This window comes from Photinus pyralis, unplaced genomic scaffold (assembly GCF_008802855.1).
Source record: "Photinus pyralis isolate 1611_PpyrPB1 unplaced genomic scaffold, Ppyr1.3 Ppyr1.4_LG2, whole genome shotgun sequence".
NCBI classification, from domain to species: domain Eukaryota; kingdom Metazoa; phylum Arthropoda; class Insecta; order Coleoptera; family Lampyridae; genus Photinus; species Photinus pyralis.
The window spans coordinates 14,599,034-14,623,277 of NW_022170403.1; the positions used below are offsets into that span (position 1 = coordinate 14,599,034).

Sequence of the window (24,244 nt, forward strand, 5' to 3'; positions counted from 1 at the left end):
AAAACTGATAAAAATATCGAAATATCTTGATTAATAAAAGAAGGAGCAGCCTTTTGGAGCTAACATAATTCTCCATTAAGGTTATCGCCATCAGCGTCTTGAAGTTCCATGCCAATGTGAGACGCAATTAAATTTATTTCATTGAGTTATGGAATTCGGCTTTTCAAATTTAATACTTTAAATAACAGAAACACTTTATTTTCAAAATCAAACCATTTTTCCAAATATTCGATTGCTCTGTTGTAGGAGGGTGGTCCACAATGAGACACTTTCTGGTTTATTGCTTGTAAAATTTTTATTTTAAAGAATATTTCAATGAATTGTGCAAGCTATATACTGTACAGTTTTGCAAAAAAGATAAGATAATAATAATGCGTATATTTGCAATAGTTCAAAAAAAAATTTATTAAAAAAAAAAGTTGAAAGTGTCTTATTGTGGAACAGCTATGGTCCACATTAAGACATGGTATTTCCACAATCAGGCAAACATAATATAATCGTAACGATAGTATTTATTATGAAGATGTAAATATACAATTTAGCGTACATTCAAAGACAAAAAGTTTACTTCAAAATGTAAGTAGCTTTTTTGTCGCTTTGTCCCTTGCATTTGGGGCTCTGGAAGGAGTAACCTAATGTCCTTTTTGCTAACCATAACTATCTCTTCAACAAGGGGAAACTGAAATTTATCTTTTGCCTTCTTATGTAATACCCTTGCCTTCACTGAACGCAGCCCAAGCCGCGATAGTTCTAAGGAAGCCCGCCATATGACATCATTCATGCAGTTAGTCAGATTTCGTGGGGGGATGATGGCTGGTTGAAATTATGTTGTTGAAGTTAGTCTTGTGTTTTGTTGAATTATTTATAATGTTATTAAAGTGTTTTGCATCGGTAACCTGTACTACATATTCCATGTAGTACTTATTCCGTTACACCCCATTAATTATTGGCGCCCAACGAGTTGCTGTTTTTTCAAAAAAATATAGCAGAACCCGTGTTAAGGAAAATGGAATTTGTGCAATTGACCGTAAGTTTTTGAATCGTTTCATTCGTAATCGTGCGTACACGTGTTGTTTGTGCCGCGTCCTTTAGGTTGTCGCGATTTACGCGTTAATTTCAACCAGGACGGTTGCTGTATATATTCAAAGGATATTTGCCCTTTGCGTCTGTTGACAAAGAACATTTTGCCTTTCGTGTGCAACGAACTTTTACCGCGAAAGCGTGCTGCATCCCGCCATTTTGTTAACCTCTTCGTAACCAGTGGCGTAGCATTAACCAATGGCGTATCATACGTTGCTTTAAAGTCGATCGATTTATGCCGCATAACCTAAGAAATCGTAATTCGATTCGCCCACCTCTGAGGTACGCGGTAGATTTAAATTCGGTTCCTCAAGATTCTGAAACCTCACCTTCGCCCGTAGACAATTCCGTACTGATGACGTCCACGAGGGATACGGCTGTTCCCTCCGCCGCACCCACTACGCAACGAGATTCTGGAAACTTTTCCAAGTGTTATTTGCAGGACGAAAAACTGATGGTTACGATGCTTTCATAGATGCTATTTGCGTCTATAAGGAATGCCTGCACATTACCGATGGTAATGCGATTAAGGGATTGACCATGTTACTGGATGGCCAAGCTGCTACATGGTGGCAAGGAGTGCGATCTAGTATGCCGACGTGGATTGATGCTCTAAAGGCTCTTTGCCATGCTTTTGGGTTTAACAAACCCCCACATCAAATCTTTCGTGAATTGTTTTCGAAAGAGCAAGCTGAAAACGAAGCAACTGAATTGTTCGTAGCTAACGCGCGTTCGCTTTTATCGCGTTTGCCCGACACTCCGGAACTACACGAAGTTCCCAAATTAAATATGGTTTACGGACTTCACAATTTAAGAATAAGAGAACGGCTACCCCGAGACGAAGTAAATAACTTTGCCACGCTAATTGATAAGGTGCGTTCGATCGAAGAAAATTTTGCAGATAAATCAAATCTGCCAACTTCCCGAAGGAACACCTCGTCTATCGACAAACCTAATAACTAAAATGGGTACTACTGACGCCATATTATATTTGGTAACTAAAGCACTATCTTCTTTTGAGAATGGTCATTTCATGAATGCTAGTTTTTTCGATTTAACTCGCGCGTTTGATTGCGTTTGCCATGATTCACTTATTCGAAAATTGGATCTCTATAGGTTTGATAGCGTTTCGTTAATAAAATGCTACCTAAGCAATAGACATCAATGTGTTCGTATCAACGGCAGTAACTCCAAATGTCTCCCTTTAGTTAGAGGAGTACCTCAAGGAAGCATTCTTGGACCAGTTCTTTTCATTATAAACATAAATGATCTGCCAAATAGCATTCCTCCTAATGCATGTTGTTTATTATATGGAAAGTAGCAATGTTCATAACCTGCTACTTGAATCCAAGTGTAGTCTAGATTCCATAAACGATTGGTGTGCTCTGAATAAGTTATGTATAAACCCTACTAAAACGGAATCATTGTTACTAACTTTAAAACACTACTGACCACGACATTGTGAATCCAGAGTATGTAAAATTTCTAGGTGTATATCTCAACGAAAAATTGTCTTTCCGGTCGCATGTTAATAATATCTCTGCTAAACTCAATAGAAACCTTTTTGTTTTACGTCGCTTACAAAAAAATGTATCCCAGTTTGTTTTACGTAATGCGTACTATGCACTATTTCATAGCGTGATGTCTTATGCTGTGCTGGTATGGGGCAATTCTTCACATGCTAAATACATTTTCAAATTACAACGTCGTGCTATTAGAGTAATCATTAATTTAGGATATCGTGAAGACTGTCGCCAATGTTTTGTTAAATTAGAAATACTTACTTTTCCATGTGTGTTTATCTTAGTGTGTGTATGTTACATAAAACAAAATATTAATAGATTTCAGCAAGAAATTCCACATAATTATACAACTAGGGGTAGGATGTTGTTACCGGTGCCGTTCCGTAGACTTACCAAGTCTCAGGACGGAACAGAAATTATTGGCTTAAAATGTTTCAATCACCTGCCAAATGATGTTAAAGAATTAGCATTCCCAAGTTTTAAACTGAAGCTTAAGAAATTCCTTAAGGAAAAGGCTTTCTACTCTGTTGAGGATTCCTTAAGATTACTATACCTACCTTAATTTAATTAGTAATTAAATGTAGTTATCTTTAATGTATTGTTTGTTGTTTTGACTAGTGCAAGTATTATTTTGTTTTTGCAAAGCACGTAATATATATTATTATTATGGTCGGTGTATCTTGTGAGAACTCAGGTCTAGCCTGGTTAACCAATCGCACGGATTAAAATCAAGTAACGATGTGTCTGTGTTTATTATTATTATTATTATTAGATTAGGCCTAGGTGTGACTATTGCCATAACTTTGGTCATCTGAAAGCAGATTGTAGGAAGTATGCTGCAACACAGACCAGTGCTCCAACACCCTCTGCGGAACATAACACTGCAAGCGTCAACAGCAAACTGGTGTGCTTCGGCTGCGGTAAACCTGGCTACGTTAGGTCCCAGTGCCCCCAATGCAAACCGAAAACTGGTGTCGTTAGATCACCACCTGCTCCTCAATCAACGTCGTCAGTCGATGTTTTAATGGCAAACACCAATTCCGATGATGCCAAACGACCGATGTTTCAAATTAGCATTTCTACCCTTACAGGCTTAGCTTGCGTTGATACTGGCGCGAAGAGAAGTATTGCCGGACATAAGCTGTATAGTTACCTAATGGACTGCAATTTTCCCTTCACCTCTGACCGGATCGACATGACCCTAGCAGATGGCTGCCCTCGTCAAGTCGAGGTAAGAATTTTCCAATGTGATGTATTGTTAGAAGGGAGATTAGTACCTTCCACATTCATGGCCGTACCGGAGCATGAAGAAAGCAAGACTTTATTGGGCATTGACTTTCTCACTTCGGCAAATGTTGTGCTAAATATACCAAAAATGCAGTGGTGGTTCGAGGACGCGTCACACGCTAAGCACACATTTCGTTCAATCCCAGACTCGGTGCCAGTCATGTGTTCCGACACTGATGCAGACTATGTCGACGTTAACATAGCTTTACGTACCAATGAGGCTACCTGTGTAAATCAAAAGGACAAAGAAGACCTTGAGCGACTCCTGATAGAACACAAGCAAGTATTCAAACCATCTTCTACTCCCACACCCTACGCAAAGCATAGCATTCGACTAACCGACGAAACTCCAATTTCTGTACCACCGTACCGGCTGACAGCAGAAAAGACACGGCTTCTGAGGGAAGAAATTGGCCAGCTACTTGCATCCAATGTGATCGAGGAGCGTGATTCCCCCTACGCCGCACCTGTAGTACTCGTTCCCAAGAAAGAGATAAAGTTCGCTTGTGTGTCGACTATCGACGACTAACTTCGATATCTGTCCCCGATCGGGGACGCATGGACCAAGTGATTTCGCGTGCCCGAGCCAATCACGAACATAAGCAGAATAACACGAAGAAGTATGCCGATCAATCTCGACGTGATACACCCAGATATGCACCTGGTGATCATGTGCTAGTACAGGTACATGTTCTGAGTAAATCAAACAAGTCATTTACCTCCAAGGTTGCACCTCGACGTGATGGACGCTATGTAATCACCAGAGCACTGTCGCCCACTTCCTACCAGATAGCACATGTTGACAAGCCAGATAGACCTCTTGGTAACTACCATGTATCGGCCCTTACCCCTTATCCTTACGAAGCCCAAAGAAGCCGTTCAGTGTACCCCAACCAATCACTGCCAATGCTAACGGTGATATGGAGGAGCGGGGTCCAACTCAACCCAGGGAGCTGTCACCTGAGGATGAGCTTCAACCTCGTCGTAGCCGAAGACTGCAGGACACTAGCCCCAGCCAACGCCTGCCTCGTCGTTTCCAAACCACCAGAAACTTTGTTGGTTTTTCCCGGAACGTTGCCCAGCAAAAACCAAAGGGGGAGAATGTACCTTGCCTTCACTGAACGCAACCCAAGCCGCGATAGTTCCGAGGAAGCCCGCCATATGACATCATTCATACAGTTAGTCAGATTTCGTTCGGGGATGATGGCTGGTTGAACCTTGATGAGTAATTATGTTGTTGAAATTAGGACTTTTTCGCAATATACTCGTAGTAATAATCAGGTAAAAGATTCTTTGAATTTGTGAAAGTAGGTATTAGTTTACTAACGACACAACAATTACAGTTTCAAAAGAGTTTTCGGTTGTCTCGCGTTTTCCACTGTCCCAAAGTAGTGCAATTTGTTTTACTGCTCCAAGAAAGTGCGTGCGGTTAGAATTAGGGCGGTACCAATTCGCACTGCTAATCCATCAGTGGAAAACGCTATTAGTTGTGGCGTACTTGAAACTCATTTGTGAACGGTAAAAGGAATGATCACTTTTGAACTGACAAGTGAGATTAACTAAGATTCTTTAGTTAAAAGCGGTAAAAAGAATACCACTATTGTATTGCAACGCTGCATATTCAGGCTTGGAGTTGTACCATTTGGACGCGCTGCCTTTTAATTTTCCCACCAAAAGAACTACAGTAACGCGGTCGGTCACCTCGTACATGGTTTTAACGGTTTCCACCTTCTTAAACCATGTGTCAGCATCATCTTCATCGCCGCCATGGAACTCTGGAATCAACGCAGCTATCTCGGCATTGGACAGTTTTCGATTTACTTTCTCTCTCTTATTTAACGTGGAGACTACGATTGAAATTAAATTATCTACCGTGATGTTATGTCCTGCGGAAGCTAACCCTAGTGCCTCGCTCGCACTTCCAGCAGCCATTCCGCTCCCGACATCTGCTTCATGATCGTCACCAATCATATCTTCAGTATCTTCTTTATCCCACTTCTGATAACTGTTATCTCTCCTCTAACAAACACTCACAAAATACTTAACTACCTTATTAAAACAAACCATTGAGAACATTACATCTTTGCCGAACGATGTCATAGACGCCATCTTATTTTTTATTCGACTGATAGCGTTTTCCATCGAGAAACCTAGAGCGAATGATGCATTCCATTGGACCGCTCGCTGCCAGCGTTTGCATTCCATTGGCAATCTATAGCAGTCAGAATCGCTCTTAGGGCAGATTTTTCGGCTCCAGGTCTTGTAGCAAGAGTCGATTTAAGAGCAAGTATGGCTACTGCAACTACTGCAAGTGATTTATATACGTACAATACTTGATTTATTGAGCTCTTCATCTAGCGATGATGAGGATTTTTTGGAATTCCAACCACAAAAAGTGCCTAAAATTAAAAATTTTGTAGGGGAAGATGTAGATAAAATGTATGATCACGAAGTAAGGGTAAATTTAAATCTTTATTTCAAAATAATGTTTTTATAGTTCAATAGTATATTGTGCAACAAGTGGGTGAAGTGAGATTTTGTACACGAGAGTGTACAAAATCCTTCACGCACGTGTTACACACTATACTTTTTCTATACAGTGAATTTTTTAAAATGCGAACATAGGAGTTTGCATGCAATGTAATTTCCCTATGTTCGATTTTAAAAAAAAACACATCAATCTATTGAGTAGTTCAAACGAGTAGTAGATACAATTGACAACTGTCATATTTTTAAAAATATCGCCGTCCAATTTAATTTCGAAATCGGTGATTGCTTAGAATGTCAAGGAGGACACTTCGAACATTTATTGTAATTGTTTTCGTTATTTATTTTCTTCATTTATGTATTGAATAGATCAAATTAGTAGAATACCAGGTGCACATGACCTACAAATAATTGAAGGTTGTTTCACAATGAGTTAATAATAATAATAATAATAATAAGGTCCTTATTAGATGACGATCTAAAGGGCGAAGTTCACCTAGGGGCAACATCGCCACCAAGTGTTCTTCCACTTAACCCATAACATATCTTCAGTTTAAATGTTTACAATTTCGATGGACGGGTGACAAACAGAGAGCACACACACACACAAAAAGACAATACTGTGAAAAAAAAAGTGAATTAATAAGTAACTTGAGAATGGGACACTCGTTCAAAAGAATGTGACGTAGTGCTGATTTAAACCTGGACACTGTAAGCTTTTTAATATTCGATGGAATGGCATTGTAGACAGTGGTAATGCTATATGAAAAAGATTTTTTGAACATCTCTGAACTATGAGAAGGGATAGTAATGAGATCTTTTCGTCTGATATTTACATTATGAACGTCAGTTCGAAAGGTGATTTTATTATAAAGATACGGCGGTGTTTTAAAAAATATTATTTTGTGATACAAAATCGCCGCGTGAAGGAGTCGACTTTTTTCCATATCAAGCCAGGATATTGATTTTAATTTATGCGAAACGCTTTGAAATTTACGTATACCATAAATCAATCTTAAGCAAGAATTCTGAATTACCTGCAACCGTCTCTTATGCGAGTACGAGAGTCGAGGTTGTGGTGTCAGTGCGTGGCCTGTGAGGTCAAGTTATCGTAAGTTTAAGAAAAATGTACCCTAAAGGTTCTATGGCCTCATATGGCTTCTTTAAAAAAATCTTACCGAGTGCTCTTCATCATAAAGACTTATTAGAGTTGCTGTTCATAGTCACACAAGTTGCGCGATTTGGGAATGTGAACCGCGCACACCTAATAGATTGATGTGTTTTTTTTTTAAATCGAACATAGCAAAATTACATAGCGCATGCAAACTCCTATGTTCGCATTTAAAAAAAACTCACTGTATTTAGCAACTAAGCAGAAAATACAATTTCTAGATATTTGAAATAAACTGGTTTTTTAATAACTGCGTTAAAAATGCAATACAAAAAAGTAATTACTTGAATTAAGTGTGTTCAGTAGTCGATCCATCATCGTTTTGTACACATCTATTGCTTGTTGTTGCATGGCCATATTTTCCTTATGCCGTTCGGCTTTTGCCTTTTCTTTTAATTGTATGGTTTTAACAATTTCCTGATTTTTGTCTAGTTTAAGTTTTTTTTATGGTGGCTCTTCATTGTTTTCTTCCGCTACTACATCTTTTTCAACTAAAATTTCAGATGCCCTTGTTGGAGGATTGACATTGGGCATTTTTAAATATATTTCATCAAATTCCTCCTCATAATCAAACTGCAGTGCGGCTTCTCCAGTCTTTTCCTTATTGTCCTTCCTTTTAATGTATGCTTTGCGTAAATTTTTCCATTTGTCTTCACACTGTTTTGCATTTTTAGAAATGTTCATAAATTTTAATTTTTCTGCTACCTTTTTCCATGCATCAACACGTTTTATTGTGTTAGATTGAAATAGAGACTGATTTTCTCTGTACACAGTAATTAATGCCTTAGTTTGTTTAACTGCCCACGTTTTAGCTACAAAAATTACTATACCTACATCAAACATTCAATTTTACCGGTAACTGTGTTGTCATCTTCATTCTCACTCTCGCACGTATGTGAAGAAGGACCAGGGGGTCTATTCTTGAGATCACTCGCATCCACACGTATTCGAACTAAATCGAATGGTTAATTTGCGAAGATTAGGTTTAGAATCAATTCTTGGCAACCATTCGCACGATCAATCGAAAACAAGCGATTGCGTTATTGGCAACATCGCATTAGGTCAAAAAAACGTGCCTACTGCTGTCATTTGTGAAACTCATTCTAACCTTAGTTTTATTAACGTTTACTGCGAAAAATGGAGAAGGCAAAAAACCATAGTATAAATTATAATCAAAAGAAAATGCTGATTGAATATTTAAAAAAACATCCACAACTTGTAAGCGGGAAGTTCACATCCACATTTACGTATAAGAATGCAGAATCACAGTGGCAAGAAATAAGTAATATTTTGAACAGTATTCCTGGAGGATCAACGAAGAATTGGAAAAGCTGGCGCAAGGTAATGTACAAATGGAAATATTAATAAAATTTAAGTAATCGTTTTTCTAACTAGACATGGCAGGACTTGCGGTCACGCACCAAAATAAAAGTCAGTGCAAATAGGAGACATATTAATGGTACCGGGGGTGGCCCATATACTGAAGATCCGTTATCAACAGTAGAGGATGATATAGTTGATATCATAAAAATTGTATCGATAGAAGGTCATACTGAAGTGGCAGAGTCGGAAGTGCAGATAGCTCTTCAGCCAGTTACACCGGTTCAGACGGAAAACTTTACACCTGACAATAATATTCCAGTTCAGACGGAAAACTTAGTAGATGATAACGATACTCTACAGCACCAAATACGTGAAACGAGTCCAAGCTGCAGCGCATCAGATAATAATGTAACAATTGCGACTAATCGTTCAAAGAAAACCAAATTAGACATGCCTAAGGTACAGCGCAGAAAGCTGCCAAATACGCTTGAAGCTGTTAAAAATTATAAAACGTATTTAGAAGAAAAGAACAAAGAAAAGTCTCGTTATTATAAAGAAAAACTTGCAGTTTTACAACAGCTTGCCACAGCGAAAGAAAAATCAGCCGACAGTAAAGCAATTGTTGCCGAGTCCTTAACACAAATCGCGGGGTTGTTTGAAACTTTTTGTGATAATATAATAGACAAGTGATTGGTTTGTGGACGAGTAAAATAATGGAAACTTTTGCGTTCATTTTCAAGAATTTTTGATTTTATGTTACCATATCAGAATGTTATTACAGAAAAATAAGCATTGTGTTAATATTGGATTTATGTATTCAATTTTCATTACAAAAATAAATTGCTTTTAAAAATGTTGTATTAACCTTCTTCTTGCTAATCGACCTTCTGCAAGATCAGGGTTTATTCTTCTTATATTGTCTTCGTCAACCAAGTTATGTTCGTCGCCTATAATAAGATCTATTTCATCTACTTCCTCATCTTCAGGAACGGGAATATTGAATTCAATGCACAAATTATGTAATAATGCACATGCGTTTATTATACGGCATGCAACTTCTGGTGCATAATGTAGACTTCTATGTTTGGTAAGGCATCTAAAGCGCATCTTAAGCACTCCATTAACACGCTCTATAATGCTTCTGGTGGTTCTGTGGGCTAAATTGTAGCGATGTTCTGGTGTATTTGGGATGGGCTCTTGTTCAATAGGCGTCATTAAATATGAACGCAGAGGGTAACCAGAATCACCTGAAAAATAGAAAATTTAAAAGAAATGTTTCAGATGTAAGTATTTATTTTTATTCTATAACTTACCTAATAAATAGTAGTCCTTATGATCAGCTAAGTCCTCATCGCATTATGTGAATTAGAATTCTGCCATATAAAGGCGTCATTCGTACTTCCAGGATACCTTGCATTTATATTAATTATTCTCATATCAGCATCAGTTATCTAAAACGATCATTATGTATTACTATACTTATTTGTTTTGCTATACAGTTTTTTATTAGAATTTATTATTAGATTAAAATCTCGATTAAAATTTACATTATTTAATTGCTATTTTGGAATAGGTACTCACTATTTGAACATTAATAGAATGAAACCCTTTACGGTTGATGTAAACATATTCTGGATATTGGGGATGCTCAATGTTCGGAGGGAAAATGGCTACATGGGTACAGTCTATACAGCCAATTACCCCAGGAAAATTAAATTTCTGAAAAAACCTGCAAATTTTAAATGCAGACTATGACATTTAAGTTATAGAAAGTATACCGTAATCTACAAGCATTTAGTTCTTCCAAATTTCTAGGAAACTTTATCCAACGATTAAATACCTCTGGAGTATTTATTGCATCCGTTACTTCTCCCACACTTCGACTTACGGAAGGTTGGGAGACTCCTATATATTGGTTGTGCCCTATATCCATTTGATAGCTCCCTGTTGCATAAAATCTCAAAGCAGTGTAAATCTGTATCAAAAGAAACAAAGTTAATTGATTCTAAGATACCTATACCTAATTACTATTTACTTACCCTTGTTGAGATACTGAGGTCTGTGTTCCTTAACTGCGGTCTCATGTATGGTTCTATCATATTTTTTAAGTAATCAAAAAGGTCTTTGTTTAATCTAAACATCTGAATAAATTGAAAATCACTTAATTCTAAAGGATTAAAAATATTTGCTCGCAGACGTCGACGTTCCCTTGCAACATCCTGATCTTCTACAACTGCTAGATTGTCTAGTACTTCGATAAAAACTAATTCATTCATTTTTAAGGCTTTTATTTTCATAAAGCAACCTTTGTAAGAACTAAAAAGATTTTAATTTAAGGTTATGTACGGGTCTTCGCGCCAAAACACGTACCACCTTTCCGCTCGTTGTAATGCGAGGGATATTTTACGCATACGTATGCGATAAGAGTGGCGCAGAATACATGACAAGAGATTTTCGAAGGACCATCATTCGTACGCACGCTCAAGAATAGAGCCCCAGGTTCGTTGTCTGTCCACTCTGTCTGAATAGGTTCACTACAAACAGCACATATTTAATTTTACCTACGTACTTGAGACTAAAATTAAAGTAACTTACTATGTGTCCCTATCAAAGGAATATGCTAGTTGTTTAAACTGAATATTAGGAAGTGCTTTACACTCTATTAATTGCTTGACGTAACTAGTTTATTATTTATATCCGCTGCAACAAAAATAGTAATAATAGGTACACATACTGTATTTTAAAAACTTTGTTTATGCTCTTACCTACTATAAAATCGTAGGCCTCCTCATGTAAGGTTAAGGTGTAATTATGGTTCATGTCCTCGTCGAATTTAATATGAATAATACTCATTTTTAAAACAGTTAAGTCAAAACTTGATGAAATAATTTGTGCACTAAATAAACAACATAACCTCTACAAAATCCAACCTGTGTCAGTAAACCACAATAGGGTAAATGTAACCTACCTGTTATAGAAGGGTTACAACAACTCTACTCAGGTACACAAGTCACTATTTTCGAACCGTCGCAGTTGTAAAGTACAGTTATAAACCTCAGATTTTCGAACGGTTTGGGGCAAAGATTTAACTAGAACTTTCGAACGTACCCCTGTGAGGTCAAGTTATCGTAAGTTTAAGAAAAATTTATCCTAAAGTTACTATGGCCTCACATGGCTTCTTTAAAAAAAATCTTATCGAGTGCTCTTCATCATGAAGACTCTAGAAACCGTTGCTGTTCATAGTCACGCAAGTTGCGCGTTTTGGTGGTGGGAATGTGAACCGCGCACATTACATAGATTGATGCGTTTTTTTTTAAATCGAACATTGCATACAAAAGCGTATGTTCGCATTTAAAAAAAACTCACTGTATAACAAAGTAACATTTGAATCACAGACAAGTTAAACATTGGTTAATTTTCTTTGTTATAATAATTATTAATAGTAATAGTGCAATTTGTTGGGTTGTTAATTTCTACCTTTGCTGAATCGCATCCCAATTAGCACAAACATATGTCATTAATATGCATAGAATATTTCTAATGCATATTCAGATATTCTGTGTATCTGCGTATTTATGCATTGCATAAGAATAGAATATTCATAGAAGCAAACTATGTCACACAAAAATATATTTCAGGCATATACCATACAAGTCTCATGAGCATATTCCATGCACCTTTTCTGGATGTTGTTGGTAATATATATAGAATATATCAAAATGCTCTCGAGTATGTTCCATAAATAATGCCAGATGTGTCACAGAAGCTTCATGCAATACCCAAATTTAATTGTTTAGATATTTCAGGTATATATATACATTGAGAATATACATTCATATTTGCAAAAATTTTACAGTGCTTAGTCAATGACATTATTAAGTCAAAATATAACATATAAGGAGGTAAAGATAAAGAAACTTTTAACCTGAAATGTTTATAATTTGAATTACTGCATAAGCATATTATGTGTAACGAAGTTCCGCAATGCAAGTTTCTCAATTATTATCGAATGTTAAGAAAACATTTCCCTCTAGAGTAAGGTGGTGATGGCCACTTGCTGTCTGTATACCAACATACAACATTAAACCCCAATTTAGAAATAAAATGTGCTAATTCAAAAAGTATAGCTATAATATAATATAAACTGTTGAATAATTTACGAATATTAAAGATTTTAATATTCTGTTAATAATGTAGAACATTTATTTATACATTGACAAATGCATTCTGGATTCTATATTATGAAAAACACCACAGTCTCCTCCTCTTAAAGTCCACTTGTGGAAGATTCCAGAATTAGCGCGTAATATAATCATCCAAGTAAGCTGGCAATCGCGTCACTATTCTTGGCCGGTGATACTGCTCTTCATCAACTGGCAATTGCACTTGTTCTAAAACTGGGTGATGTTGAGAATCTGGCTCTATTTGTTGACTTGGTCCTTGAGCATCAGACACAAAATGTTGATAGTAATAATAATAATAATAATTTATTGCCATAAGTTTTACATTTTGTAAACATTAGCATTGTCAGAGTAGGAGAGAAAAAATAAAGATTATACGAAATGGGCGTTGTATAGGGTTAATCGGGTTAAATAGAGTTTCAACTCATATTTAAAACGATGCGTTGGTGTTATTTTTTTAAGTGGCAGTGGTAGCATATTATATGCTTTAATGGCGGAATAATAAGGTCCTTTCTCAAATGATGCAGTTCTATGTAGAGGAATTCTCAAATCTTTGTTGGTACGAGTCGGCATTGCGTCATATGTTTCAGCGTTAGTAGTAAACAAAGAGGGATTTTTTTACAAACATTACTAGGGGGTATACATATAATGCAGGAACAGTCATTATGCCCAATGCAGTAAAATGTGGTCTAGCAGATGATAGTGGTTTTGCGCCAGAAATAGCTCAAAGTCATCATTCCGCGATGATTGCTCCAAAGGTGTAATTTGAAATTGTACTTTTTTTATATTTGTACGGCGGAGTTGATTAATATGACGCTTTAACGTTCTTCCTTCGTCCAATTTTACAAGCAAGTGAAGTTGGCCTAGTTTCTTTGTAATAGAACCTTGTAACAAATACCGCGGTGGAATTGCGGAGATCCACTCGAGAGAGGAGGGAGCAGCGAAAAGCAGATTTCTACTATGACGACGAGTGAGGAGAAGCGAGTATTCGTTTTTGCGACTTGTAATTTTGAAAAAAAGTTTATTGATGTTTTCACTGGTATTCACGATGCAAGAGTTTTAAGACTATCAGATATATACGAAAAATTGCCCATTTGAGGGGACAAATACAATCTTCTTGGAGATATCCCATACGTGTATGGCTCCAGACACCTTATAAAGACTTTGGAAATTTACAACATAAAGAGTGAAGGTCGTAAACTTTCTGCTACCCGTGTACTTATAGAAAATACATTTGGATTGCTTAAAGGTCGTTTTCGGCAATTGCACCAGTTAGATTTACATTCAGTGGATAAGATGAGTCAATTTATTGTAGCCTGCTGCATTTTACATAACTTCTGTATTGATGAAGAAGATTACATGGAAGATGATAGGCGATGATTTCGAAGAAGATAATGAAGCATTGAGGGAGAGCGAAATGCAGTTGAGAAAGAAAGGCGAGGAGAAAAGAAAATCAATAAGTGATGGTTTATCTTAAACATAAAGGGAAGATATATTTATATGTTAAGTGTAAATAAGATCATAACCGAGCATAAAAATACTTGTAATATTGTAATGAAATGTAAATCTTTTTTAAATAATTCACGAATTAAATCCAATTCTTGTGTCTTTTTTCATTGTTTGCTTCCTTCTCCTTGTGAATGTTATACTCGTACATTATCTTTTGCGAGGTCATGCGTTTCTTATTTGACTTTGTCTGTGGTGCTGGTGAACCTTCACGTGATATCGGTGATGCACTACCTGGGGAATCGTCAATAGAGCGTTTGGATTGGTGGATCGGTGCTGTTGAGGAAGTACCGTTCATGCTACGCTGCTTTAGTCTGTACATTGCGAAGAACTTCTGGTCCAATGCTATCATCGTGTGCACTGATCTTGCCTAATTCTTCTTCAAATGGAACGTTTACGCGACTTGCACCTGTTCTAGAATTGTGCTCCACTCCATTCTTTTTTCTTTTTAGAACAGTATTATACCTGTTTTCTACTTGGGCACCACTTAGTTAACTTTGAATCAATTATTAACAAGTTGTCTCTGAGGTATCGGGACATTAAAATTTGAGATGGTGTCTAAGAATTGTAAACAGGAGTGTTACGGAAAGCTAATAATGCTAGATAAATATCTTCATTATTTTCAGTTGATTTCTTAATTAATTTTTTTATTGTTTGAATAGTTCTCTCCCTTTGTCCATTTGACTGTTGGTGATGCGGAGAGGATTTTATTGATAAAAAAATTCCACTGTTTACTAAAATTTTGAAATTCAATGCCTATGAATTGTTTTGCACTGTCGGAAACGACTATTTTTGGGATTCCATGTCTTGCAAAAATTGCTGTTAATTTGTTAATTATGTTACTAGATGTTAAGTTTTTATGAAGATTCGAGATTTCTGGAAATTTTGAGTAGTAGTCTACTACAATTAGATAAATTTTACCAGATACTTCATATAAGCACTTTTTGCCATGGTTTTTTAATTATTTCGTGTGAAATCATCGGTTCTCTTTTATTTGAGTTCGCATGTCTATTAGGCCAGTAAATGAACGTGGAATACGGCGATACTGTGTAATTTTCCGCGTCTCCACCGAATCGCATGAAAATTTGGATTTAGGTTCCTCTTACCCTCTACTTCAAAGTTGAACTTAGTTGGCCAACGTTTACTACATATTTTTTAATTGATTAAAGTTCTTCATCTTTACTCACTTCTTTTACTAACTGTGCTACCCGATTATCAGTTATTAACGAGCTCCTAGCGAGTTTATAATTTTGTTGTGTCTGTCCGCCCGTCCGTCCATTAGCACGATAACTCATAAACGAATGTACCGATTACGATGAAATTTTGCAGGTGGATTCTTTATCAAATTTGTAGATCGGAGTTCGTGAATTGGCAATGTAGCCCAAAAAATAAAGTAGGCCCTTTTGACATCTCCGTTAGTTATGAACCGAATTGCATGGAATTCAATATGCGCATAGCTTTAGCCATATAAAACACAATTCCAAAAGTTGAACCTAATCGATCAGCATTCACAGTGCCCTTTGCGCATCTCGACCATTTACAGACCGAATTGCAAACTTTCTTATTTATTAAGGTATTTAAATGAAATTTGATACATAGCCACTTGGAATAAAAACAAATTTAACGCCAGTTTCAAAATTTGGTTTTGCGCATGCTCAGTGCCAACTTCCTTATTTATGGAGGCAATTAAATAAAATTTGATACATAGGCACTTGGAATAAAACCAAATTTTACGCCAGTTTCAAAATTTCGTTTTGCGCATGCGCAGTGCCAACTTTCTGATTTATAGGGGGATTTAAATGAAATTTGGTACATAACCACTTGGAATAAAAGGAAATTTAACATCAGTTTCAAAATTTGGTTTTGCGCATGCGCAGCTTATTTATGGAGGCATTCAAATGAAATTTCATACAATTTAAATAAAAGCAAAACTAACATCAGGTTTAAAATTTGGTTTTGCACATGCTATAGCCATACCCAGGAGCTCGTTTGCTATATTTGTTTAATTTATTATTAATTTCTTTTGAATTAAGCATACCTGAGCTTCAAGATCTAAATTATCGTCAAATGTCTTACTTGAATTAGCACGTGACAAAGTGTCTGCAATTATCAGATCTTTTCCTGGCTTGTAGATTAAGTGAATCTGATATTTTTGTAAGGATAATAACATATGTTGAAGTCTTGCAGGGTACGCATTTAATGCTTTTTTGAAAATTGCTATTAACGGTTTGTGATCCTATGAATTTAGTTCCGTAAACGTACTGATGGAATTTGTTTACACCAAATACAATAGCTAATAATTCTTTTTCGATCTGAGCATAGTTCTGTTGTGTTGTTGTCATAGCACGTGATGCGTATGCACAAGGTTGGTTATCTTGTAATAGTACTGCACCTAAACCGGATTTTGATGCATCTACCGATAATGTAATTGGTTTTTTAGGATTATAATATCTCAGTATAGGTTCTTTGATTACTAAATTTTTTAATTCTACAAATGCTTTATTTTGTAGTTCGCCCCATTCAAATAAATTTTCTTGCTTAAGTGGTTGAGTTTTTTCTGATAAATTTTCTATGAATCTACCAACATACGTGATAAAACCTGGAAATCTTTGTATGTCTTTTTTATTTTTAGGTTGAGGCATATTTTTTATAGCATCAATTTTTTCTTCATCTATCATCAGAATTTATACCCTAAGTATTTAATTTCCCCTACTCCAAATCTACACTTACTTAAGTTAAATTTTACATTTTGCTCATGTGTTTTTCTGAAGACGTTTTTTAGACGCTCGTCATGTTCCTGTTTGTTTTTACCGTGCACTAAAATATCATCGATGTATACCTGCACTCCGTTGTCCGCGAATATCTCTTGGAATCGTTCCTGAAATACTTCACTAGCGGTTTTTATACCGAAACGCATTCTTAAAAACTCGTACCTGCCAAAAGGCGTTGCAAATGTGGATAGTTTACTTGACTCCTTATCAAGTGGTATATTCCAAAAACCACTTGTAGCATCTAATAGTGTAAAAACTGTGGAACCATTAATGTTTGAAATTATGTCATCTAATTCGTATAGAACCGTTATTTTTCCTTACAATGACGTAGGAATTTACACACTCAGAACTTCTTTCAACTCGTTCGATTATTTTTAAATTTACCAATTCGTTCGTCGTACCAAGTGTTTTTTAAATTGTTCTTGAATCGCACACACATAAAAATCTATTCTTCAATTAAGAATAGCTATTTATTCAGAAATATCATTTTGTATCAACATTACGCTATGTTTGATGGAGATTTTTATCTTTAAAATAAATAAGCAATAAGGTTGGCCACAGAATAATAAATACTTGAGTAATTCTTTTGAATTGACGAGAATAGTGTCAATTCAAGTATTCACATGCTCAAACAAAGTATTTGAGTCTTCTTCAATTAAACTCGACAGCTTGTTGCTTTACATATATGCAGCATTTTAAATCGACATAGGAATGATTGGTTTAAAAAGTTGATTAATTCAAATGTAATATTCAGAGTTAATTTCAGCTCAGTTTTAAGTCAAGTACTCGTATATCAATTCTTTATTTATCCATCTTAAATGTATGATAAACTTGCAAAATGCTTACCTATACAACTTACTTCGTGGCATCCCATCAGCACTGTATATCATGTGCGTCATTCTTTCTATTCGGATGTAGAGTCTTCTTCGAAGTGCGCGCCAGTGTTTTTGGTCGTTTTAATTTATTGCTTTATATTTAAAAAAATGGAAGAAATGTTAAGACAGTGGAACGGGAACGAGGAAACGATCGCCGTATTCGTAGGTAAGAAAAGTTTATAAGACAAACATTGTTTGCATGGCTTTCCACACCCAATTTTTGCGGGAAACGTTTTTGTGCAACAAATCAAAACTTATTTAGTGCGAGAACGTAAGTTAAATATATACTACACTACTACGAGGTAATCAAAAAACCTAAAAATAATGCACTTATTGTAATGTAATAGAACGCGTCGTGTTAAGTGCAAGTAAAGTAAAGTAACTTTTATTCTTTTAATTGGAGTTATTAAGACGCAAAATTGGTTTATCTTTGATCTCGTATTTAAATTTGAAACCCCCTTCTAGTCCTCATACTGCTTACTTAACATTTTGATATAGCTTCTGGGAAATTTCCTCGGAAATTTCGTATAACAAAATCAGCATTAGGTACATAATGAAAGAGGTGCCTATATCTTCACATTTCTTTATTTTGTTATAAACTAAATTTAGGCATGTTTTTGTTTACTTTTCAGCCACCCAGCTAGCAACATCACGTAAATGTAACGTCAGGATTTGGTCATTATTCGTTAATGACGTGGTTTGTTCTTTAGATCACGTTTAAAGACGTGATTTTTTGTGACGTTTTATAAACGTGACGCAAAAGACGTACATATAACGTCATTATAAGGGTATTTTACTTAGGTTGATTTTGTATTATACATACGTATATTATTCTTACACTTGTTAATTTCTGTACACGCACAGTATATTAAAAATTTGTAGTACTCGCATTAATATATTTTTGCCATATACATGTAAATATAGGAACTAGGGTAAGGTCTCCAGTAGTCGGCCACTTAGGCATAGATATTACTTCACAAATATATTAAAAATAGCCAGCTTTACATCATATGAATGTGAATAACTGTTGTGGTATTAGTAGTAATTGTATTTGGTTCCAAAAATACCGATTAAGCACTATATGGCGATATAAAATATTAGTAAACTATATTTCAAAGCGAAGCCAAAAACACCAGTGGTCAGCCATTAAAAACTTTAGTAGGGTAACAGGGGGTAAGAGTGCGCATTTTTTGCTCAAATAATTATAAATTAATTAGTAGGGTATAAAAAGTCAAAAAAATTTTGTAAAAATATTATTTACAGTTTTGGCTTACAAATAAACAAAGGAAAAGTCAACTAAAATCTATAAATTCTTATCAAGAAATAATTTAAAAAAATGATGCAAATGCGCACTCTTAGACCACTTGTTGGTCAAAGAGTGCGCACACCAGCCTGTTAAGAGTACGCATGCTTATAAACACACATCGCACTGAAATTCACCAGTTGTATACGCTGTACAAACTTCGTGCCACCATTCTAAACAAAGGGTACACTGAATCAGATCTAATTCAGGTGGGTCAGAATAGGTATCGCCACAGCCTGGACAAATTCCAGCATCTTCCTCAACTTGGTTTTTGTTTGTGGAATTCTCATTGTTCTTTTTTTGACTTTTGCTTTTTGATGAGTTACTTTTTGGGTTTTCTTTATTATTCTTTGCAGTCTTTGTATTTTTCGGCTTGTTCTTATTTTCAGTTTCTTCGCACAAAATTTTCCTTTTTGTTGTTTTGGGAATCTTTCTGGCAACTCGTTTTTCGTTGCAGTTTTCGACCTCTTCTTTATATGGTGTGCTAGTTAATATCTCTGATTTTTTTCCTTTACTTGCTTTCTTTTCTCTATTGCATTTTGGGATTGGAATAATTTTTTCTATCTGATCTTCCTCAACTGCTTTTTCAATCTCTATTGCTCTACAACTATTTTCATCATTACCACCTTTGTTTTCGTTTCCATCTTCTGCATGAACTACACTGTCAGGTTCTATTTCACCATTTGTATTAAGTTCAGTATTTTCTTGACAGGAAATAGCAATATCCGGATTGTTAGCAGATGCTAAAACAACAGGATAATTTGGTTTTGCACTAAGCAACATATTTCTTATTTCTGAATCTTCAAATGATATGGAAACATTTTCAATAATATTTATCTGTTTATCTGGTGATATTGCTGATGAAACTGCAGGTGACACTGCATCATTAGGATCCACTACTTCATTCAAGGTCTCATTGATTGGACGTTCGGTTACTGTTGCTCCCATGAAGTCCTCTTCAGAAAATACCTCAGGGTTGAAGGGGTAAATGCCAGTACATGAAAATGCTTTATGTGCTTTTTCTAAGTTGGCAATTCGATTATATGCAGCGCCAAATAATGACGACACCTGGTAAATCGTAATGGGTCTTCCTGGATGATTGACATGCCATTTGTCAACTTCAACACTGTAGCTAGTTTTCAGTGGCTGAAAAAAGCAAACATCCAAAGGCTGCAGCTTATGGCTGCTATGCGGCGGAAGGCTCAGTAGATGTATCCCGTTTTCTCTGCAGAACAAAATTGCTTCCAAGCTTATATGTGAACTATGATTATCGAGAGTTAGCAAAACATGATTTGATTCTAGTGAAGCTTTGGCAGATGATTTGAAGTGCTTAAGCCACTTTAGGAATAAATCGGTATTAATAAAGCCGGAATCTGATACCATCAATATCGATCCTGCAGGAGCGCCATCAAGCAGTTCTTGTTTCTCTCTTTTTCTTGGAAAGATTAATGCGGGAGGTATATAATGACCTGCTGCACTGACACAGCACACAGCTGTAACTAAAGTACCTGCAATAAAAAAAAGTTTTTAATGGTAATATTATTGACTTTAAAAGAAATAGTTCACCCACCTCTTTCCGCGGAAACAATTTTTCCAACAGATTTCTTCCCTTTGCTAGTTAGTACTTTAGGCATTTTATTCGGAACCGTGAGAAGCCCGGTTTCATCCATGTTATAAATTTGAGCTCGTTCAAATTTATGGGTTGTAATTAAACTTTTAAGATTGTCAAAAAATCTCCCGACTTGCACTTTGTTAAAACCCGCCGCCCTGGCAAGACTAGTTTTTTCAGGTTGCCTAAGTGTAAGTCCGTGACGCTTCTTGAAGGCTATAATCCAGTCTTTTCCTGCCATTTTTTTACTTTTGTTAAAACGGTGATGAAGTTGTTTTCTTTCAGCATACACATATGCAGCAAATTGTAATTGTTTTTGTGAAATTCCATAAAACATAGAATCTAATTTGCGGATGTGGTTAGCCAGTTCTTTTTCCTGTTCTGCGCTAAATACTGCAGTAAATCTGCCAAGGGATTTAGGAACTGTCCCACATTTTAGTCGTTTTCGGAGAGTTGACTCCGGTATTCCCAAGGTCTCTGCGATATGCCGCTTACTTTCTCCGTTGGCAATCCTCTCTCTAATAGATTGTAGAATATTTTCGGTGAAAACTAGTTTTCTTTCACTTTTCCTTTTGTATTTACCCATTTAAAACTAGAAAGAAATACGTATAAATTACTAGTCGTCCAAGAGTACGCATTCTCAAACTGCGCACTCTTTGGATGCGCACTGGTGCGGACTCTTAGCCGACATGGCATGCAAAAATAATTTAATTATTTGAAACTCCCGCGTTAATCAACGCGCTATGATTGGCCACAACATGTATACCTATTGAAATCTTAGAGTATAAGAAATGAATAGAGCGAGCATAACAGAAATAACGTGAAGTCAGAAGGGGTTATTACAGTTAGGCAACCAACTATACGTTAGTATGAACACTTTTTGATATTGCCGTTTACGGACGTGTTACGTTAATAAACATTTGTGGTTTATATATTTGATTTTAAAGTTCAGACAAGTGTTAAAATGGTGGGTTGTTGTGTCGTGTTTTGCACTAATAGATCCAGTAAACCGAGTAAACGCCAAATAAAAGAAGAAAACGAAAATAAGATCACCTTTCACATGTAAGGTTAAATTTACATCCACTCAAATTGCTGTTTTAAAACGATTTTTTATATAACTAACATTTCACTTAACAGCTGTCTAATTTCTAAATGTGTTACCTAGCTTTCCAAAAGACGCTGAAAGAAAACAACGGTGGAAAAATGCTATTCGACGAGAAAATTGGGAACCTTCTAATAACAGTGTGGTCTGCTCTGCACATTTTCGTACAACAGACTTTATTAACTCTGCTAATATCTGCAAGCTCAAAATGTCAGCTGTACCATCTGTTTTTAAGGACTATCCTCTGTATCTTCAAAAGGTAAATTGCACTGTAAGATTCCATACAGAATCTACTATAATTTTATTTTAGATACAAAAAATTCGTAAGTCTCCCAAGAATCGAATTCCATTGGCTGTTATCCAAAAGCCATCAATTGTAGAAAATGTTGAAGAAACTGAGACTTCGGCTGAGACAATAATTGAAACAATGGAAGTTGGATTTGATACGAATGAAACTGTGTGTCATGCTATAGAAAACAACACTCAATCTAGCAGAAGTTTCAACACTATATGCTCATCGTGTACATTGTTAAAATCCACTATTACAAAATTAAGTGGCCAATTACTCAAAGCACAACGTAAAATTAAAATGTTGCAGCAAGCAAAACGGAGAAGTTCTAAAAAAGTAGCCACTATGAACAATGTCATAAAAGCTTTAAAAACGCAATTTCCTAGTGATACTGCCAACATCCCTTGCTTAGATATGTTAAGTAAAGAGAGTGCTCAATTATTACACCGTCAAGCAAGTAAAAGAAAAAATTTACGAATTGCACAAAAATATCCTCCAGAATTACGAAAATTTGCACTAACGTTGCATTATTACAGTCCTGCATCATATCGCTATGTGCGTGATCAATTTGATACATGTCTCCCTCATCCAAAAACAATTTCTAGATGGTACCGATCTATTGATGCAAAACCAGGCTTTAGTTCTGAAGCACTGCAGGCCATTAAAATGAAAGCAGCAAATACACCATACAAAATTGTTGCTAGCCTTGTTTTTGATGAAATGTCAATACGTCGAAAAATTGAATATGATGGATTACTTTACCATGGTTTTCTTGATATGGGTGCCAATGTTGATGTTGATGAGAGTACAGTTGCTAAGGAGGCTCTTGTTTTTATGCTTGTAAGCATTAACAGCAATTGGAAAGTACCAGTTGGCTATTTTTTAACAGCTGGATTAGGCGTTGATCAAAAATCAAGTCTTATTAGGACGTGCTTAACTTTACTGCAAGAAACAGGAGTAAATGTTATTTCTATAACATTCGATGGATTGTCTACCAATTTTTCCCTAATGACCAACCTGGGATGTCAAATCAATACTGATTTGCAATTAAAACCATATTTTAGGTAAGAAAATCAATGTGTACATAAATTGTTAAGACTGTAAAATTTTATTTTAGTCACCCTGTTACCAAGGAACGTGTGTATGTCTTCCCGGATCCTCCTCATATGTTAAAACTTGTGCGGAATGCTTTAGCTGACAAAAAAGTTTTATACGATAGCCAAAATTCTAAAATAGAATGGAATCTTTTGGAAAAATTACATGACCTACAAGACAAGGAGGGTCTGCATTTAGCAAATAAGTTGAGAGGTGTTCACATACATTTTCAAAACCAAAAAATGAAAGTTAAATTAGCTACTCAGCTTTTATCACGTTCAGTAGCTGTTGCATTGAGTATTTGCAAAGATAAATTACAGATGCAAGAATTTAAGGAGTCAACAGGAACTATTACGTTTTTAGATAATTTCAATAATTTATTTGATATAATGAATAGCAGAAGTATCAAGCAATTTGATTTCAAAAAGCCAATAAATGCAAACAATTTTGAATATTTATTTAATGAGCTTGACAAACTACAAAAGTATATTCAAGGATTAAAGTTTGATTTGATCAGTACAAGTTCTGTGATATATTCAAATCGAAGGACTGGATTTCTTGGTTTTATGATTTGCATTGAATCACTAAAATTAATGGTACATGAAATGATTTTATCAAAGAAATTATTGGCTTATATACCCA

The 24,244-nt window shown here is 35.8% G+C and overlaps 4 protein-coding genes across 5 annotated transcripts; 2 read left to right on the forward strand and 2 right to left on the reverse strand.

Moving 5' to 3' along the window:
* The first annotated feature begins 1,315 nt into the window (after positions 1-1,315).
* On the forward strand, positions 1,316-4,419 carry LOC116163842. Its single transcript, XM_031477972.1, has 3 exons — positions 1,316-1,362; positions 1,422-1,953; positions 3,376-4,419. Exons 1-3 carry the CDS (start codon positions 1,316-1,318, stop codon positions 4,417-4,419), a joined length of 1,623 nt encoding a protein of 540 aa, XP_031333832.1.
* Positions 4,420-8,593: 4,174 nt separating this feature from the next.
* Positions 8,594-9,571, forward strand: LOC116164596. Its single transcript, XM_031478790.1, has 2 exons — positions 8,594-8,889; positions 8,944-9,571. Exons 1-2 carry the CDS (start codon positions 8,686-8,688, stop codon positions 9,559-9,561), a joined length of 822 nt encoding a protein of 273 aa, XP_031334650.1. The 5' UTR covers positions 8,594-8,685; the 3' UTR covers positions 9,562-9,571.
* Positions 9,572-9,595: 24 nt separating this feature from the next.
* On the reverse strand, positions 9,596-11,349 carry LOC116164597 (putative nuclease HARBI1). 2 transcript variants are annotated; one of them, XR_004143943.1, is made up of 5 exons: positions 10,911-11,349; positions 10,650-10,846; positions 10,453-10,600; positions 10,185-10,322; positions 9,596-10,118 (listed from the first exon to the last, which is right to left on the reverse strand). XR_004143943.1 is itself a non-coding variant. In XM_031478791.1 (4 exons), the coding sequence occupies exons 1-4, from the start codon at positions 11,166-11,168 to the stop codon at positions 10,212-10,214; spliced, it is 714 nt and encodes a 237-aa protein (XP_031334651.1). In that variant the 5' UTR covers positions 11,169-11,349; the 3' UTR covers positions 9,596-10,211. The 2 variants fall into 2 exon arrangements, 1 of the variants encoding a protein (XP_031334651.1); XM_031478791.1 differs by having other exon boundaries at positions 9,596-10,322.
* Positions 11,350-19,615: 8,266 nt separating this feature from the next.
* Positions 19,616-21,357, reverse strand: LOC116163843. The gene is made up of 2 exons (XM_031477973.1): positions 21,078-21,357; positions 19,616-21,015 (listed from the first exon to the last, which is right to left on the reverse strand). The coding sequence occupies exons 1-2, from the start codon at positions 21,355-21,357 to the stop codon at positions 19,616-19,618; spliced, it is 1,680 nt and encodes a 559-aa protein (XP_031333833.1).
* Between the last annotated feature and the right edge of the window lie 2,887 nt (positions 21,358-24,244).

Coding starts and splice junctions, on each gene's coding strand:
- LOC116164596 (XM_031478790.1), top strand. CDS start 8,686: ATGGAGAAGGCAAAAAACCATAGTATAAATTATAATCAAAAGAAAATG. Junction 8,890..8,943: donor ATTGGAAAAGCTGGCGCAAG/GTAATGTACAAA, acceptor TTTTCTAACTAG/ACATGGCAGGACTTGCGGTC.
- LOC116164597 (XM_031478791.1), bottom strand. CDS start 11,168: ATGAAAATAAAAGCCTTAAAAATGAATGAATTAGTTTTTATCGAAGTA. Junction 10,601..10,649: donor CTAAATGCTTGTAGATTACG/GTATACTTTCTA, acceptor TAAAATTTGCAG/GTTTTTTCAGAAATTTAATT. Junction 10,323..10,452: donor ATTCTATTAATGTTCAAATA/GTGAGTACCTAT, acceptor TGATCGTTTTAG/ATAACTGATGCTGATATGAG.
- LOC116163842 (XM_031477972.1), top strand. CDS start 1,316: ATGCCGCATAACCTAAGAAATCGTAATTCGATTCGCCCACCTCTGAG. Junction 1,363..1,421: donor TCGATTCGCCCACCTCTGAG/GTACGCGGTAGA, acceptor CTTCGCCCGTAG/ACAATTCCGTACTGATGACG. Junction 1,954..3,375: donor TTGCCACGCTAATTGATAAG/GTGCGTTCGATC, acceptor TATTATTATTAG/ATTAGGCCTAGGTGTGACTA.
- LOC116163843 (XM_031477973.1), bottom strand. CDS start 21,357: ATGGCAGGAAAAGACTGGATTATAGCCTTCAAGAAGCGTCACGGACTT. Junction 21,016..21,077: donor AATTGTTTCCGCGGAAAGAG/GTGGGTGAACTA, acceptor TTTTTATTGCAG/GTACTTTAGTTACAGCTGTG.